At 36.4% G+C, this 13,717-nt stretch overlaps 1 protein-coding gene across 1 annotated transcript in view; it reads left to right on the top strand.

Annotated features, from left to right (window-relative positions):
- LOC110446965 (kinesin-like protein KIF21A) overlaps nucleotides 1–13,717 on the top strand; it is a 137,696-nt gene that overhangs the window by 73,012 nt on the left and 50,967 nt on the right. The window contains exons 24-30 of the mRNA XM_021492312.1: nucleotides 994–1,065; nucleotides 2,166–2,285; nucleotides 3,001–3,102; nucleotides 3,995–4,154; nucleotides 4,507–4,552; nucleotides 10,419–10,500; nucleotides 12,785–12,805. Coding sequence (XP_021347987.1) covers nucleotides 994–1,065; nucleotides 2,166–2,285; nucleotides 3,001–3,102; nucleotides 3,995–4,154; nucleotides 4,507–4,552; nucleotides 10,419–10,500; nucleotides 12,785–12,805 — 603 coding nt within the window. The remainder of the gene's footprint in view (nucleotides 1–993; nucleotides 1,066–2,165; nucleotides 2,286–3,000; nucleotides 3,103–3,994; nucleotides 4,155–4,506; nucleotides 4,553–10,418; nucleotides 10,501–12,784; nucleotides 12,806–13,717) is intronic.

Genomic DNA, 13,717 nt, shown 5'->3' with positions numbered 1-13,717 from the left:
GCCACCATTTTGAAAACCTATTTCAAACTTAAAGTCAAGTTCTGCTGGACCGATTGAACTGAAAGTTGGTAGGAATGATCGCCTCATGGTCCTGACAAAGTGTTGTTATTTTTTGGGTCGATCAGAAATCCAATATGGCCACCACGGCCGCCATTTTGAAAACCTATTTCAAACTTAAAGTCAAGTTCTGCTGGACCGATTGAACTTAAAGTTTGTAGGAATGATCGACTCATGGTCCTGACAAAGTGTTGTTATTTTTCAGGTCAATCATAAATCCAATATGGCCGCCACGGCCACCATTTTGAAAACATATTTCAAACTTAAAGTCAAGTTCTGCTAGGCCGATTGAACTGAAACTTTGTAGGAATGATTGACTCATGGTCCTGACAAAGTGTTGTTATTTTTCAGGTCGATCAGAAATCCAATATGGCCACCACAGCTGCCATTTTGGTAAACTATTTCAAACTTAAAGTAAAGATCTACTTGGCCGATTGAACTGAAACTTTGTAGGAATGATCGAATCATGGTCCTGACAAAGTGTTGTTATTTTTCGGGTCAATCAGAAATACAATTTGGCTGCCATGGCCGCTATTTTGCTACTAAGTTCTAATAGGCCGATCTCACTTAAAATTGGTCTAGGAATGATCAGCTCATGGTCCTGACAAAGTTAAGTTAACATTATACTATTTCTTACTCAAATTGGTACATATTTCAACAACAAAAATAAATACTATAGACTCAGGTGACCGTTAAGGCCCATGGGCCTCTTGTTTGTAATGAGCATCTTAATCATAGAAAAATGTTAGGTCCTTCCTGTAAAAACTAAATGTGTGTTGAAATCATGGTTGTTAGCCTTATTGTTATTATTTTACAGTATGTGTTGACTTTCCACACTGATGATTTGGTACTAAAAGCAGTGACAGAGGATGCTATTATTCATGTAATGATAACTGGATCATGTTGCTTAAAAGACCATTTTGTTTTTCATTTTAGTACAGAGAAAAAACCTGTAAGAAGATGGAAAAGTACACAAAAAGACGAGATGCTGCCATAGCTACCTCCAGGGTAAGTGTCCTTCCTTCATTCCTTCCTTCCTTCCTCCCTCCTTTCTTAAAAGTTGCCAAGGTCACTGGTACCAAAAATAGACCATGGGCAGTATGGTCCTTATCTTGAAATCAAAGAGACGAATCTTTTGGAAATTTGACATGCTGATACACTGTGATTTTTAGATGTGCAAAAGGGGTTTAAAAGTTTCGTAGATCAAGGTCAGTGTTGCTAAGAAGGACTGGTAGGTGAGGTAGGGGGTTTACGATCAAGTACATGGCAGACCCTTGCTGAATTGTGAACATTTTAGTTAACCTCTGTAATGACTGCAATGTATCATGGCATCTAAATCAATTTGCAACACACCATCATATGAAGTAATTATGTATGAATAGTTAATTGAACTTCACCAGTGAAGGGCAAATATTTTGATTAAGTAAAAGTTTCCCAGTATGCAATATGATAACCTGTAATCTTGTATGTAACCCTTGTATGATCGTGTGTGGTTGGACCTTTATGACTTTGTGTATGATCTGGTTCCTGATCTCAGTATGATCTTATTTATTACAACCTTGAACCCTCAATACAACCTTGGTATGTTACCCTGTATGACCTTGTATGTTACCTTGAATGACCTCTAATGTGACCTTTATATGACCCGTGTATGACCTTTCATGTGACTCTTGTATGACTTTGTATATGACCCTTGTATGACCTTGTATATGACCCTTGTATGATCTTGAATATGACCCTTGTATGACTTTGTATATGACCCTTGTATGACCTTGTATATGACCCTTGTATGCCCTTTTATGTGACCCATGTATGACCTTGTATATGACCTTTTTATGACCTTGTATACGACCCTTGTATGACCTTGTATATGACCCTTGTATGACCTTGTATGTGACCCTTGTATGACCTTGTATGTAACCTTGTATGACCTTGTATATGACCCTTGTATGACCTTGTATATGACCCGTGTATGACCTTTTATGTGACTCTTGTATGACCTTGTATATGACCCATGTATGACCTTTTATGTGACTCTTGTATGACCTTGTGTATATGACCCTTGTATGACCTTGTATATGACCCTTGTTTGACCTTGTGTGTTGTAGGACCCAGCGGATGTAAAATCTCTGAGTGACACAGTGGATACCCTGAACCTTCAGGTACAGCAGGCACAGGAGAACATCACTGAGTGTCAGACCAACATCATGCAGATGGAGGAGGCCAAGGTAGGTACTGGTGGTATATACATCGTCTCTCATCCAGGAGTACAAGCTCCTCGCAAGTTATCTCAAGTTTGTTTTCAGTGACAAGTTGTGGCCATAAGGAGTGTAGTGTTGTGTGAATTTGAAATGAGGCTCATTAACGAATTAAAGTCTTTTCTAGTACTAGCTCTATAAATAATTACTATCAATACTGAAATGGCAGATGTAAAATTAAGTATTCCTGAATAATACCTACAGATAAAGCTAGTTCTCAAAATAAAGTATTGATTTCAATCATACCCCTTATCTTTTTTTTGTTTTAGAAACTTCTTCATTAACTCTATTTTTACCAAACAGCTAATTGCCGAAGTGTTAATCAGGTCGAAAATGGTCAACATTTTCAAAGATAAGAAATTCTAAATTCAATAGTAGATAGTTGTACTTATAAAGGCTGTCTAATTGTAAAGAAGAGTAGGTCCTCTATGGCTGAATCTGGTTTCAAGATCTTTGCTAGTGAATATCTCTTCCGGCTATTGTTTCTAAGGAAGCATCAACATTTTAGTATGGCCTTGCTTGATAACGAGCATTGGTCTCGATGCGTATAACCCTTGTATGACTTTTTTTTTTTAATCTCAATTGAAAGCTTTTTAACTTGCACTGTCAGCTTTAAAGAGTTGATTAATATATTACTTCCTATTCTCAATCGTATATATTATTATTATTATTACATTGTTATTAGGAGGATGGAGAGAATTTAGATATCACGGCCATAATGAGCACGGCAAACCTGGACGAGGGCCGCTATCTCCTCAACCATTTTATGCAGATGTCCCTCAGTAAGGTAAGTCAGATAGACAAGTTTATATTGATAAGAGGATATACCTCATCAGGTCTAAGGTCCTGGTCCATTCATAACATTGATAAGTTGATACAAGACACAGGGGCTTCTTCCTCGTCACTGCTATTGTAGTCTATGCAGTCAAATCTGTGATTTTGCTTCTATTTCAAGATATTTTATTGTTTCCAAAAGGATTAGACAAAAGGCTTAAGCCTGAATAAGTTTTCTGCATATTAGTCGTGCTTCTATTTGACTAGTAAAGTTTTATTTTAAAGAAATGCTTCAAAACATATTTTTGACTTTTCCTTGGAAAATGTCTAGCCTCAAATGTATGAAACTGTACATCAGATTTAACTTTAGACAGTTTGCTGTAGGACCTAATGGTTTTGGTTCTGTAGGAGATATTACCTGGGATTCATTTGTTACTACACAGTATGTTACTGGCTCAAAAGGAACACAGGGCACTAACTTATACATTTGTTACTGTACAGTATGTTACTGGCTCAAAAGGAACACAGGGCACTAACTTATACATTTGTTACTGTACAGTATGTTACTGGCTCAAAAGGAACACAGGGCACTAACTTATACATTTGTTACTGTACAGTATGTTACTGGCTCAAAAGGAACACAGGGCACTAACTTATACATTTGTTACTGTACAGTATGTTACTGGCTCAAAAGGAACACAGGGCACTAACTTATACATTTGTTACTGTACAGTATGTTACTGGCTCAAAAGGAAAACAGGGTGCTTACTTATACATTTGTAAATGTACAGTTGGTTACTGCCTCAGAAAGAACACAGGGCACTAGCTTATAATTTGTTACTGTACAGTATGTTCCTGGCTCAAAAGGAACACAGAGTATTATTTTTATACTATTGTTCCTTTAGGGTATGCTACTAGCTCAGAAAGAACACGAGGTTCGAGAGCTGCAGGCTCAGCTCCACCAGACGGAGCTCAACAACACCCTACAACAGGACCTGCTGAAACACATGATCAATGACCGAGTGGACATCGAGGTGGACAACCTGATGACCAATGGAGTGGACGGTAAGGTCAAAGTTCAGACGAGAGACAAACTATGTTGTATCTATGGTAAAATAACTGTGTTTAAGTACTTTGTCTGCCACAGTTTTGTGTTCACCGTTTTCACCCCCCAAAATTGACTCAGGACTAATACAGTTAATCAAGTTTGATATAATTAGTGAAGGTGATTCAGCAAGTATACTTTTATAATAAAACTAAAGATCAAGTTTAAAGTTAGAGGGAAACATTTTGCTTAAACACCATTGTCTGAAAAATCTGGTATAAAAACCCTTATATGAGTAATCTGAACTCTTTAAGAATGCATTTTATCTACAAATTGTCCTTTACATGTATACGTGTGATTATAACACCACAGATATGGACACCTCGACCAGCTCAGCTTCATCATCGCCAGCAGAAAGGTAAGGACTGGACCCCAGGTTGACCCTGGGACTGTAGGGCTGGGTTAACCTGTAGACTAGTAATGATGCTCACATATCACTTCAGCTCTTCTAGTGCAGCAGGGAAGAGTTTCTAATACAATATTAAAGTTCAAGGGGGCGTTGGAATTATTAACATATTTTGATTTAAAATTTACTAGCTGAAGAGAACTTTCAACAAGTTCTTTAGATATTAAGTAACGGACATGGTCTAGAGTCTGAAGTGGTGTGTATGTGAGTTTTTGACTTCTGGGGATTCATAATCGACATTGCTGCTATTGTTGTTACTAACAGTTCAGTCAGGAAAGAGCTCTGATCACAAAAAAGCTTATAAACAATGTATTGTTAACCTTCAAAAACAGGTCCACAAATTGTTTGGACAAATAGAAAACAAACTGTGTGCAATAATGACTAGATGTGTTAATAACAGTTGTTTAACTCATTCACCCCTGCAGACACATTTGAACTCTTCCAATTCAAATGTTGGAATAGATCATTATGAAATTTCAGGGGTGAATGTGTTAATGTTGTAATGAGACAATTGAGTTTGGAAATGATGTTTAAGTTTACTTGACCTCACAAGACTTGACCTTGACATCAAATGACCTAGCTCTTTCCTCGTGTGTTTATTTGCCTTCCAAATCCTTAAACCAAAATTTGTATGGTTATGCAATGAATGCAGCAAAATCTGTTAATACCATTGTAGAGAACGACCTTGTAATTCCTAATCAAATTGTACTTACTGGGCAAAGAATACCATTATTGTACTTATTGGGTAATCAATAATTGGAAAGGTCAGTTTGAAAGTAGGGGTAGAGTGACATCTGGACTGGTCAGCTAGTATTTAGTTTGACAGTAGGGATAGAGCATCATCTGGACTGGTCAGCTAGTATTTAGATTGACAGTAGGGGTAGATCAACATCTGGACTGGTCAGAGTTTGACAGTAGGGGTAGAGTGACATCTGGACTGGTCAGCTAGTATTTAGTTTGACAGTAGGGGTAGAGCAACATCTGGACTGGTCAACTAGTACTTAGTTTGACAGTCGAGGTAGAGCAACATCTGGACTGGTCAGCTAGTCCTTAGTTTGACAGTAGGGGTAGAACATCATCTGGACTGGTGAGCTAGTACTTAGTTTGACAGTAGGGGTAGAGTAACATCTGGACTGGTCAGCTAGTATTTAGATTGACAGTAGGGGTAGATCAACATCTGGCCTGGTCAGAGTTTGACAGTAGGGGTAGAGGGACATCTGGACTGGGCAGCTAGTACTTAGTTTGACAGTAGGGGCAGAGCAACATCTGGACTGGGCAGCTAGTACTTAGTTTGACAGTAGGGGCAGAGCAACATCTGGACTGGGCAGCTAGTACTTAGTTTGACAGTAGGGGCAGAGCAACATCTGGACTGGGCAGCTAGTACTTAGTTTGACAGTAGGGGCAGAGCAACATCTGGACTGGGCAGCTAGTACTTAGTTTGACAGTAGGGGAAGAGCAACATCTGGACTGGTCAGCTAGTATTTAGATTAACAGTAGGGGTAGAGTGACATCTGGACTGGTCAGCTAGTATTTAGTTTGACAGTAGGGGTAGATCAACATCTGGACTGGTCAGAGTTTGACAGTAGGGGTAGATTGACATCTGGACTGGTCAGCTAGTCCTTAGTTTGACAGTAGGGGTAGAACATCATCTGGACTGGTGAGCTAGTACTTAGTTTGACAGTAGGGGTAGAGCAACATCGGGACTGGTCAGCTAGTATTTAGATTGACAGTAGGGGTAGAACAACATCTGGACTGGTCAGCTTGTATTTAGATTGACAGTAGGGGTAGAGCAACATCTGGACATTCGATAATAAACTTATTGTATGGTGCATCGGCTATCATCCAGTTAAGCTGATATAATATGCAGAATTAATATGATAGTAAAAGTGTCTTTTAATTCAATGGCAAAATGCGTTAATGATATATTTAACATCAAATTCTGACAATATTTTGAAAAAATTTAAATGAACAAATGCTCAATATCTTGTCTCTCTTGATCAAATTATCAACTACATTTTTTGTTGTGAGAAAACTTCATTGGAAACCACCTTGCCCTCTTCAAATTATTTTGGCCTCCATATATGACTTTTCCCCATAATGACCCTTTATGACCTTGACCTAATGTCATACACCCAACACTGTCCACCATACATCAGCACTGCGAGTAAATAAACAACACATTGCACATGCTAGTGTCACATGACACCTAAGATATCACATGACAGATCACATGTCACTCAAATGCTGGTGTCATATGACAGCTCATTATATGTTTATAGATCAGATGATACTCAAACGTGAGTGTCACATAGCATCACTGTGGGTGTAGCCTGATGTCAATATCACACCACAACATCATACACAAGTCTATATAGAAATTATGTTACGTAGACGCTTACATACATGTAGGTGTTATCACAAGTTATTGTTTTATTTTGCTTTTTAAATCTTTTCGAAATGAATAAAATGTACTGATTACAAATTTCTAGTGTTACATAGGGGGCTTGAGAATGGTGGGGATTCTTAATTGTGAAGTGTGCAGTTGTGTTATTTACCCAGAACCGTTCCCATGGTTACTTGATATTAACAGATTTTTCTGTGATTGGACCCACCTATGGACTATAAAAACATAAGTAAATTCATCTTGATTTTATAATTTGATGTTTTGTGGAAAGGTTTTGATTACCTGAATTTCCAATGATACTTTAATCAACAATACATAGTCCATAGATGGTTTACAATGTTTGAATGATAAGTTTTGATGTGTGATGTTGCGGAATGATTGCGAAAGTTTGCTCTTTGAACCTTGACCTCGGCTTCAACAGCTTTGATTAACCAGTTCACCACTGTAGACCATAATGGACCCTTCCATATCAATGCATGGTAGAGTCTACTAAAGTTACATAGGGGTGAAAGGGTTAACTAGTGTCCCGTTTATCTCCTTTGTTTGTCATTCCTAGTCTTTCAGTTTGATTTGCATAGTTCCTCCTCAAAAGCAGTACTTGGACTCTCACTTCTGTCAATAAGCCTCCTTCAATTTGTTCCCTATTCTTTCAACATTATTTTTCTATATAATCTAAAAAGATAGATAAAGCTGATCAGTGTATTTCTACTTTAAGAAAGTGCAGAATTTTTTTTCTTTCATAAAAGTTTTCGACAATACAGAAGTGATAGTATAGGGAAAGATACTTAAATTATTTGTTTAAATTCATATAATTTACTTGAGCTATTTGTTTTAGAGAATTGATACCTGATTGAACTGTATGGTAACTAAATACATAGTATTAGATATGTTGAATCTTCTTGATATTTGTACCTTTACTCCTACGACAAAGATTTATGGTGGAATTATAGAACAATAGACAAACTGATAAACAGAAAATCTTCTAATGTGTTGATTCCCCCTATCTCAGCCTTAAATGGGGTTCAAATTTAACTCAGGTAAAAAATACATCTCCAATGAAAAAAGTATTGTTCAAATATTTAGCAAATCTGGTATGTATATGGGTAGGCAAATCCAATGCTTGGTGAATCTGTTTTCAATACCAGATGGGTGAAAATTTGGTGGGTGAAAATTTTAATGGGTAAAAATTTTGGTGGGTGAAAATCTGGTGGGTAAAAATTTGGTGGGTGGAAATTTCAATGGATGAAAATTTGAGCTTTAGGGTCCAGGCACTGCTTTGTTATTGTACTGATTGGAATGTGATTGGAAGGCAAACTAACAAAAGTCACTGTCATAACTACTAACTACCTTATCTGGTCAGAGGACATCAAACCATGGTCAAAAATGACAAGGTATGAACTGACTTTATTTACCAGAAAAGATATCACATATAGTTCAGAACTTGTTGATCTGACAAATGTGGTGACAAATCGACAATTTTGGGCTAAATAAATTGTTCACTACAATTAATGAGAGCAATTTGATGTAAAATATGTATATAAAGGGCTATAACTCTGATTTCCTCTTCTCAGATTGTGGTTGTTGATTTAGTTAGGATTTTTTTTGTTTTTGTTTTCAAACTAACTTTGACACATCATTTGAAAAAAATATTAACTTAGAAAATAGTGGCTGTAGGATTATTTGATACTAATATGAATCGGGGACAAATATTAATGAAGGGAGAACCTTGTTAGTTCATTAACCAATAATAACCCATTTTTTCTTGTTTTCTCCTTTTTACTTATCGCTGCGTGTCCGCCAACCATGGCCACAACCACCTCGTAAATAATGACTGGGTTTGTGTTTCTCGGCTCCTCCTCTGTCTGTCCTTCTCCGTACAGTACCACATGTAGTAGTGACTTTTGTTGCTTTGCTGCGGCAGTGCTCGTGTGTTTTGTACTGTTGGAGCTCTTCTGGGTCTGAAAGTACATAATAGTGGGTACGTCAGTGTTATTTTTTCATACCGTATTTACCCACTATATATTGTACTGTATACATTTTATCCACTTCATGATTTTAATTGTATTTTCCTTTGCATTATGTTGTTGACATATTTGTGTGTATGAGAAGATTGTGTTTTATTTCAGTGTTGTAGTTGTAACCTGTAGATGATTGTAATCATACACTCTGTAGTTATTTGGTTGCACATCATTCATGGTTTTAGAATTTTGGTTCAGTTAGAAATCTGGAATGAAGCTACCTGAATGCTTGCTGATTACTAGTACCTGTATACTGCTGTGTGTGTTGTACGTGGCCTTGTTGTAATGTATATAAAACCAGATCGTGAGGATGAGATATACATTCCATCACCAGTTCATAAAACTAGAGCCCATTAACTCATTCATCCCTGAATACACATTTGAACTCTTCCAATTCAAAGGTTGGAATAGTTCATTATAAAATTTTAGGGGTGAATGAGTTAACTGTCATCTTGTAATCATCTTCATTCTTCATATTTTGAGAATAGGTGAGATTTTGTGTCATTGGCTTGTATCAAAACTTGAAAGTGTGACAAAACGAATGAATGCCGTCAAAGTATATGTGTTAAGTTATCTTCATTGCCTGTTGCATTGAAACATACACTTTGGTCTTGGGTTAACTGTATTGAAGATGAAATAATGCATATCACCTTTTTGAGCACATTTATATATCAATTAGACTAACTATGAATGTTAATGTGTGTATTCTTCAGGCACTTTCTATACAGAATATTTGTTTATACACACGGTAACACTGTCGCGTATTAATGGACTAATGTTTTTCGTCTGACTAACCAAGTTCTTGTGGGGAAAAGGTAGGCCTTGTTGTATTATAATCTTTCAGTTTTAAACTTTGACATTGTTGGTGACAGTCTGGTTTTATTTGTCTGCTTTACATGGTGTTAGTAGATTTCTGTTAAAGAGTACATGTTATGTACATATTTTTGTTCTGGAGGTAAACCAATTTTCAGTTTTCAGATGAAGAATTTTCTATTTACCTGATTCTGTGTATTGTCAGCAGAGTATTATCTACACTGATGACTTATTCTCTCGAGTACAAATACCTCCAGTTTTCTTTCAACTGTAGTCTATAGTAATGAAAGTTTTGACATTGATTTCTCAAAAAAAACCATTTTTCATGGCTTTCTTCAGACAGAAATCTTTTTGAAAATTGATGTTGGAAAATTCATTTTTTTTAATTATTTTTTTTGCTTTGTTTATTGTTTATTTGATTTTGATTTATTTATAATTTTGCATGACGAGATTCTGACTCGGCTTTATTTTGTTTTCTTTTTCCTTTCCTTTTTATGTTCTGTTTGGCACCTTTTTGTGGTTTTGCTGTGTTTTCATTGGTGGATCTTTGACTGTGACTCCGCCCATTGCTTTTGATGGACAGCATGTTTGAGAGCCAGGTACCGCCCCAGCCTGCTCAGCTACCCCCAGGAATGGTACTTGGTGATTTGGGCAAACGAGACAAGGTATTTAGACATTTTGTTGTTATCTTCCTGTGGTCAGGAACTGGACCTTAACTTTTCTTTTCAGTGATGAGGATGACATTTTTACATTGCTGTTCCTATGCTTCTTTAACAATTTTAATTTGACCAGCCTAATGTGGTATATTAACCCTTTCACCCCTATGTTACTTTAGTAAACTCTTCCATGCTTTGATCTGAATGAGTCCATTATGGTCTACAGTGGTGAAAGGGTTAAAGGTCAAAGGTTAAGGATATTGTTGACTCTGACACTGTTTCCCATACAGTGATACACTGAATATTCTCAGAGCAATACTGATTGGGAGAAATTATTGTAGAAAGTATAATAAATCAAAGATGGAAGCTGATATCTAGCTGATACTTTCTTAAGTCTAAAATTTGGAGTAGAAATTGTGATTTGAACTTATGTCTGTCTATTGGTAAAGGAAGCTATAGAGAATACAAGACATTCTTAAGAATGACTTGTGCAAGTTAAGGAAAGAAATTAATTCCATTAAACCAAATTTGAGGTAGAAAATTATTGTAACACAGTATGGAAGTGTCAGGGTCACATAGTCTGTCCTACCTGTAGCTTTGAGTCCATATGTTTATACCCCCTTTCCATAGGAACTTTAAGAGACTGGAGAGAGCATTTATGAAGATGTTTTTTCCACCTCGGCCCTTATATTACGAGTGTGCGCAGCAGGTATTTACAGTACCTTATATAACTGTAATATGTACATTTGTGATTGGCCTCAGTTTCCTTCTGTAATTGTCCTTGTGTGTTTTTCTTTGAACCTGTACCGTATCAGTGTTTTGTGTCCTGCTTTCCTTTCATTTCACAATTTTTTGTCCAAAAGCAGTATGCTTAGTAATTGTTTAATCAAGTACTTTATACATGTATGACAATTCTATTAAAATATTAAATCTATAGCAAAATGAAAAAAAAAAAAAAATTACAGATGTCATAGGAAACTTGACCTCACAGGGCTGACCCTTTTTTTTTTTTTTTTATTAAATACAAATTTATGGCATGGTTGAAATAGCAATTGTAACATTTTAAAAGAGAAAAGAATGAAAATAGTTGTAAATATGGCTATTGTTGTAGAAATTTGTTTTAATTTATTTCAAGATCTGTTAATAATTAAATACAAAGTCACAGCATGGTTTACGTAGTGCATGTTACAGGTAGTATCTGCACATGTGTTTTGTCATTGTCAGAAATTTGCTTTTAAATAAATTTTGTATTAATGATATTCTCTGTTTGCAAGCATTGTTTTTTGGAAAGCTTTGACAATGTGAAATAAATAGTGGACGTTAGATTTCACACCTGTTATGAACAGTCCTACAATCTCATTTAACTCATTCACCCCTGAAATTTCATAAGGAACTATTCCGACCTTTGAATTGGAAGAGTTCAAATGTGCCTTCAGGGATGAATGAGTTGGCAAACGTCTATAGTAAGCAATCACCTGATACTGATGATTGGTACATCATAGCCAAAGTTACCAGAGTTATCTCCCTTTATCTGTTCTTGCATAAATGGAAAAACTCTGTCCTTGATAAACTTTTTTTAAAAGAAGTATAAAACGTTGTCCTGTGGAACTGTTTTGTGTCGATTGTAAACATGTTGTTGGTGTTCTGTGTTGCTGGTTCTTCCATCTAAACTGGTTTTCATTAACTCATTCACCCCTTAAGACACATTGCAACCCTTCCAATTCAAAGGTTGGAATAGTTCATTATGAAATTTCAGAGATGAATGAGTTAAGAGACCTGGATAGATCACGCTTTGATGGAGATTGGTCGCTATGTTGTTATTGGTCAGTTTGTACAAGGCTAGTAGTACACTGGTACTTGGTCACTAAACTGAACGGGAAGTAAGGTCCTAATGGAAAGAACCAAGTGTGAGATTTGGAGGACTAGTGTTCAGCAGAATTAGAACTCACATGTGCTGGTAGTTGTCAATCCAAGCCCTCAGATTAAAATTAAATTGAAGAATAGTGCACTTCTCAATAAATTTCCCTATTGATTGGTGAAATAAAAATAAAGATATACATGAAGAATAATTTCAAGCATTTTTCACTTTTCTCGATTATAAAAAAATGAAAATGAAACTGATATTACAAGATATGTCTTAAGATACAGAGAAGATGTATGGGTACTAATGGGCATACTCTGGTTTGACACCCCCTTACCTGAACCATCCCTATTGTTACATGTTAAACGACCCTCCTGTATAACATGTGTGATTGGCGTTGGCAGTAAATGTATTCGACTGTTTGCTCTGTAGGAGTTTCGTAGGTCTTTACCGGTAAGTACAGCATATACATAACACTACGCTATAGACTTTTAATATGAAATGTAGATATGTGTCCCCCAGACTCTGCCTCTACATACACAACACATACCTTTTCTATCATCATATATATCATAACATTAATACTTTCAAACTGATAGGAGACAGCGGAATAAATGTTGAATTTAAATAATCTCATATTAGAAAATGTATTACAAAAAACCCTGCTAAAATGTTTGAATGTTTACATACCAGCATGCTAGATAGAGACCCTATGTAGTTAGAAACCCTTAAATGTGATGGAAGACTGAACCAAGATGTAGTTATAAACCGCGGATGAGGAGAAACATCTTTCGGGTCTAGCTTGAAACCTTGGTATGTGAAATCAAAACTCTTTACTAACTTATTAACACAATGTTAAGTGCATACTGTCATCTTTTGTTCTGGGAAGTTTTGGTGTTTTACAGTGATTTAGCGGTACATCTTGAGACTTTTGTTAATAGAAAAAGTAAAAGGGGACCTAGGAAATATATTGGTGGAAGGGTATTCCGTCTTTGCGTATTGCAGAGTTATCTTCTCTTGGGAGCAGGTATTGATTGTTACGTCACTTGTTTGAGAGGTTAACGTCATCAATTTTTGTGAAAACGACGTTATTTTCTCACACAAACCAATGACGTAACTATCAACACCTGCTCCCAAGAGAAGATAACTCTGCAATACGCATAGACGGAATAAGGCAAATGAGGGTGATATTGTATAGAAGTTGTATGAAGTGCAGTGTCACCAACTCAGAACGACCTCAGACACAAATGGATAGCCAAGCAGTCATAGTCATTACCCAATCCTACATAACACTTTCTTTGTCAGTAACAATTAGATTTACCTCTATAGAACCCGAACCCTGTCATATCAGTCTATACAATTTTC

This window comes from Mizuhopecten yessoensis, unplaced genomic scaffold (genome assembly GCF_002113885.1).
Source record: "Mizuhopecten yessoensis strain PY_sf001 unplaced genomic scaffold, ASM211388v2 scaffold3091, whole genome shotgun sequence".
Taxonomy (NCBI): domain Eukaryota; kingdom Metazoa; phylum Mollusca; class Bivalvia; order Pectinida; family Pectinidae; genus Mizuhopecten; species Mizuhopecten yessoensis.
The sequence above is the reverse complement of the archived record's forward strand: the minus strand, read 5'-3'. Positions and strand labels throughout refer to the sequence as shown.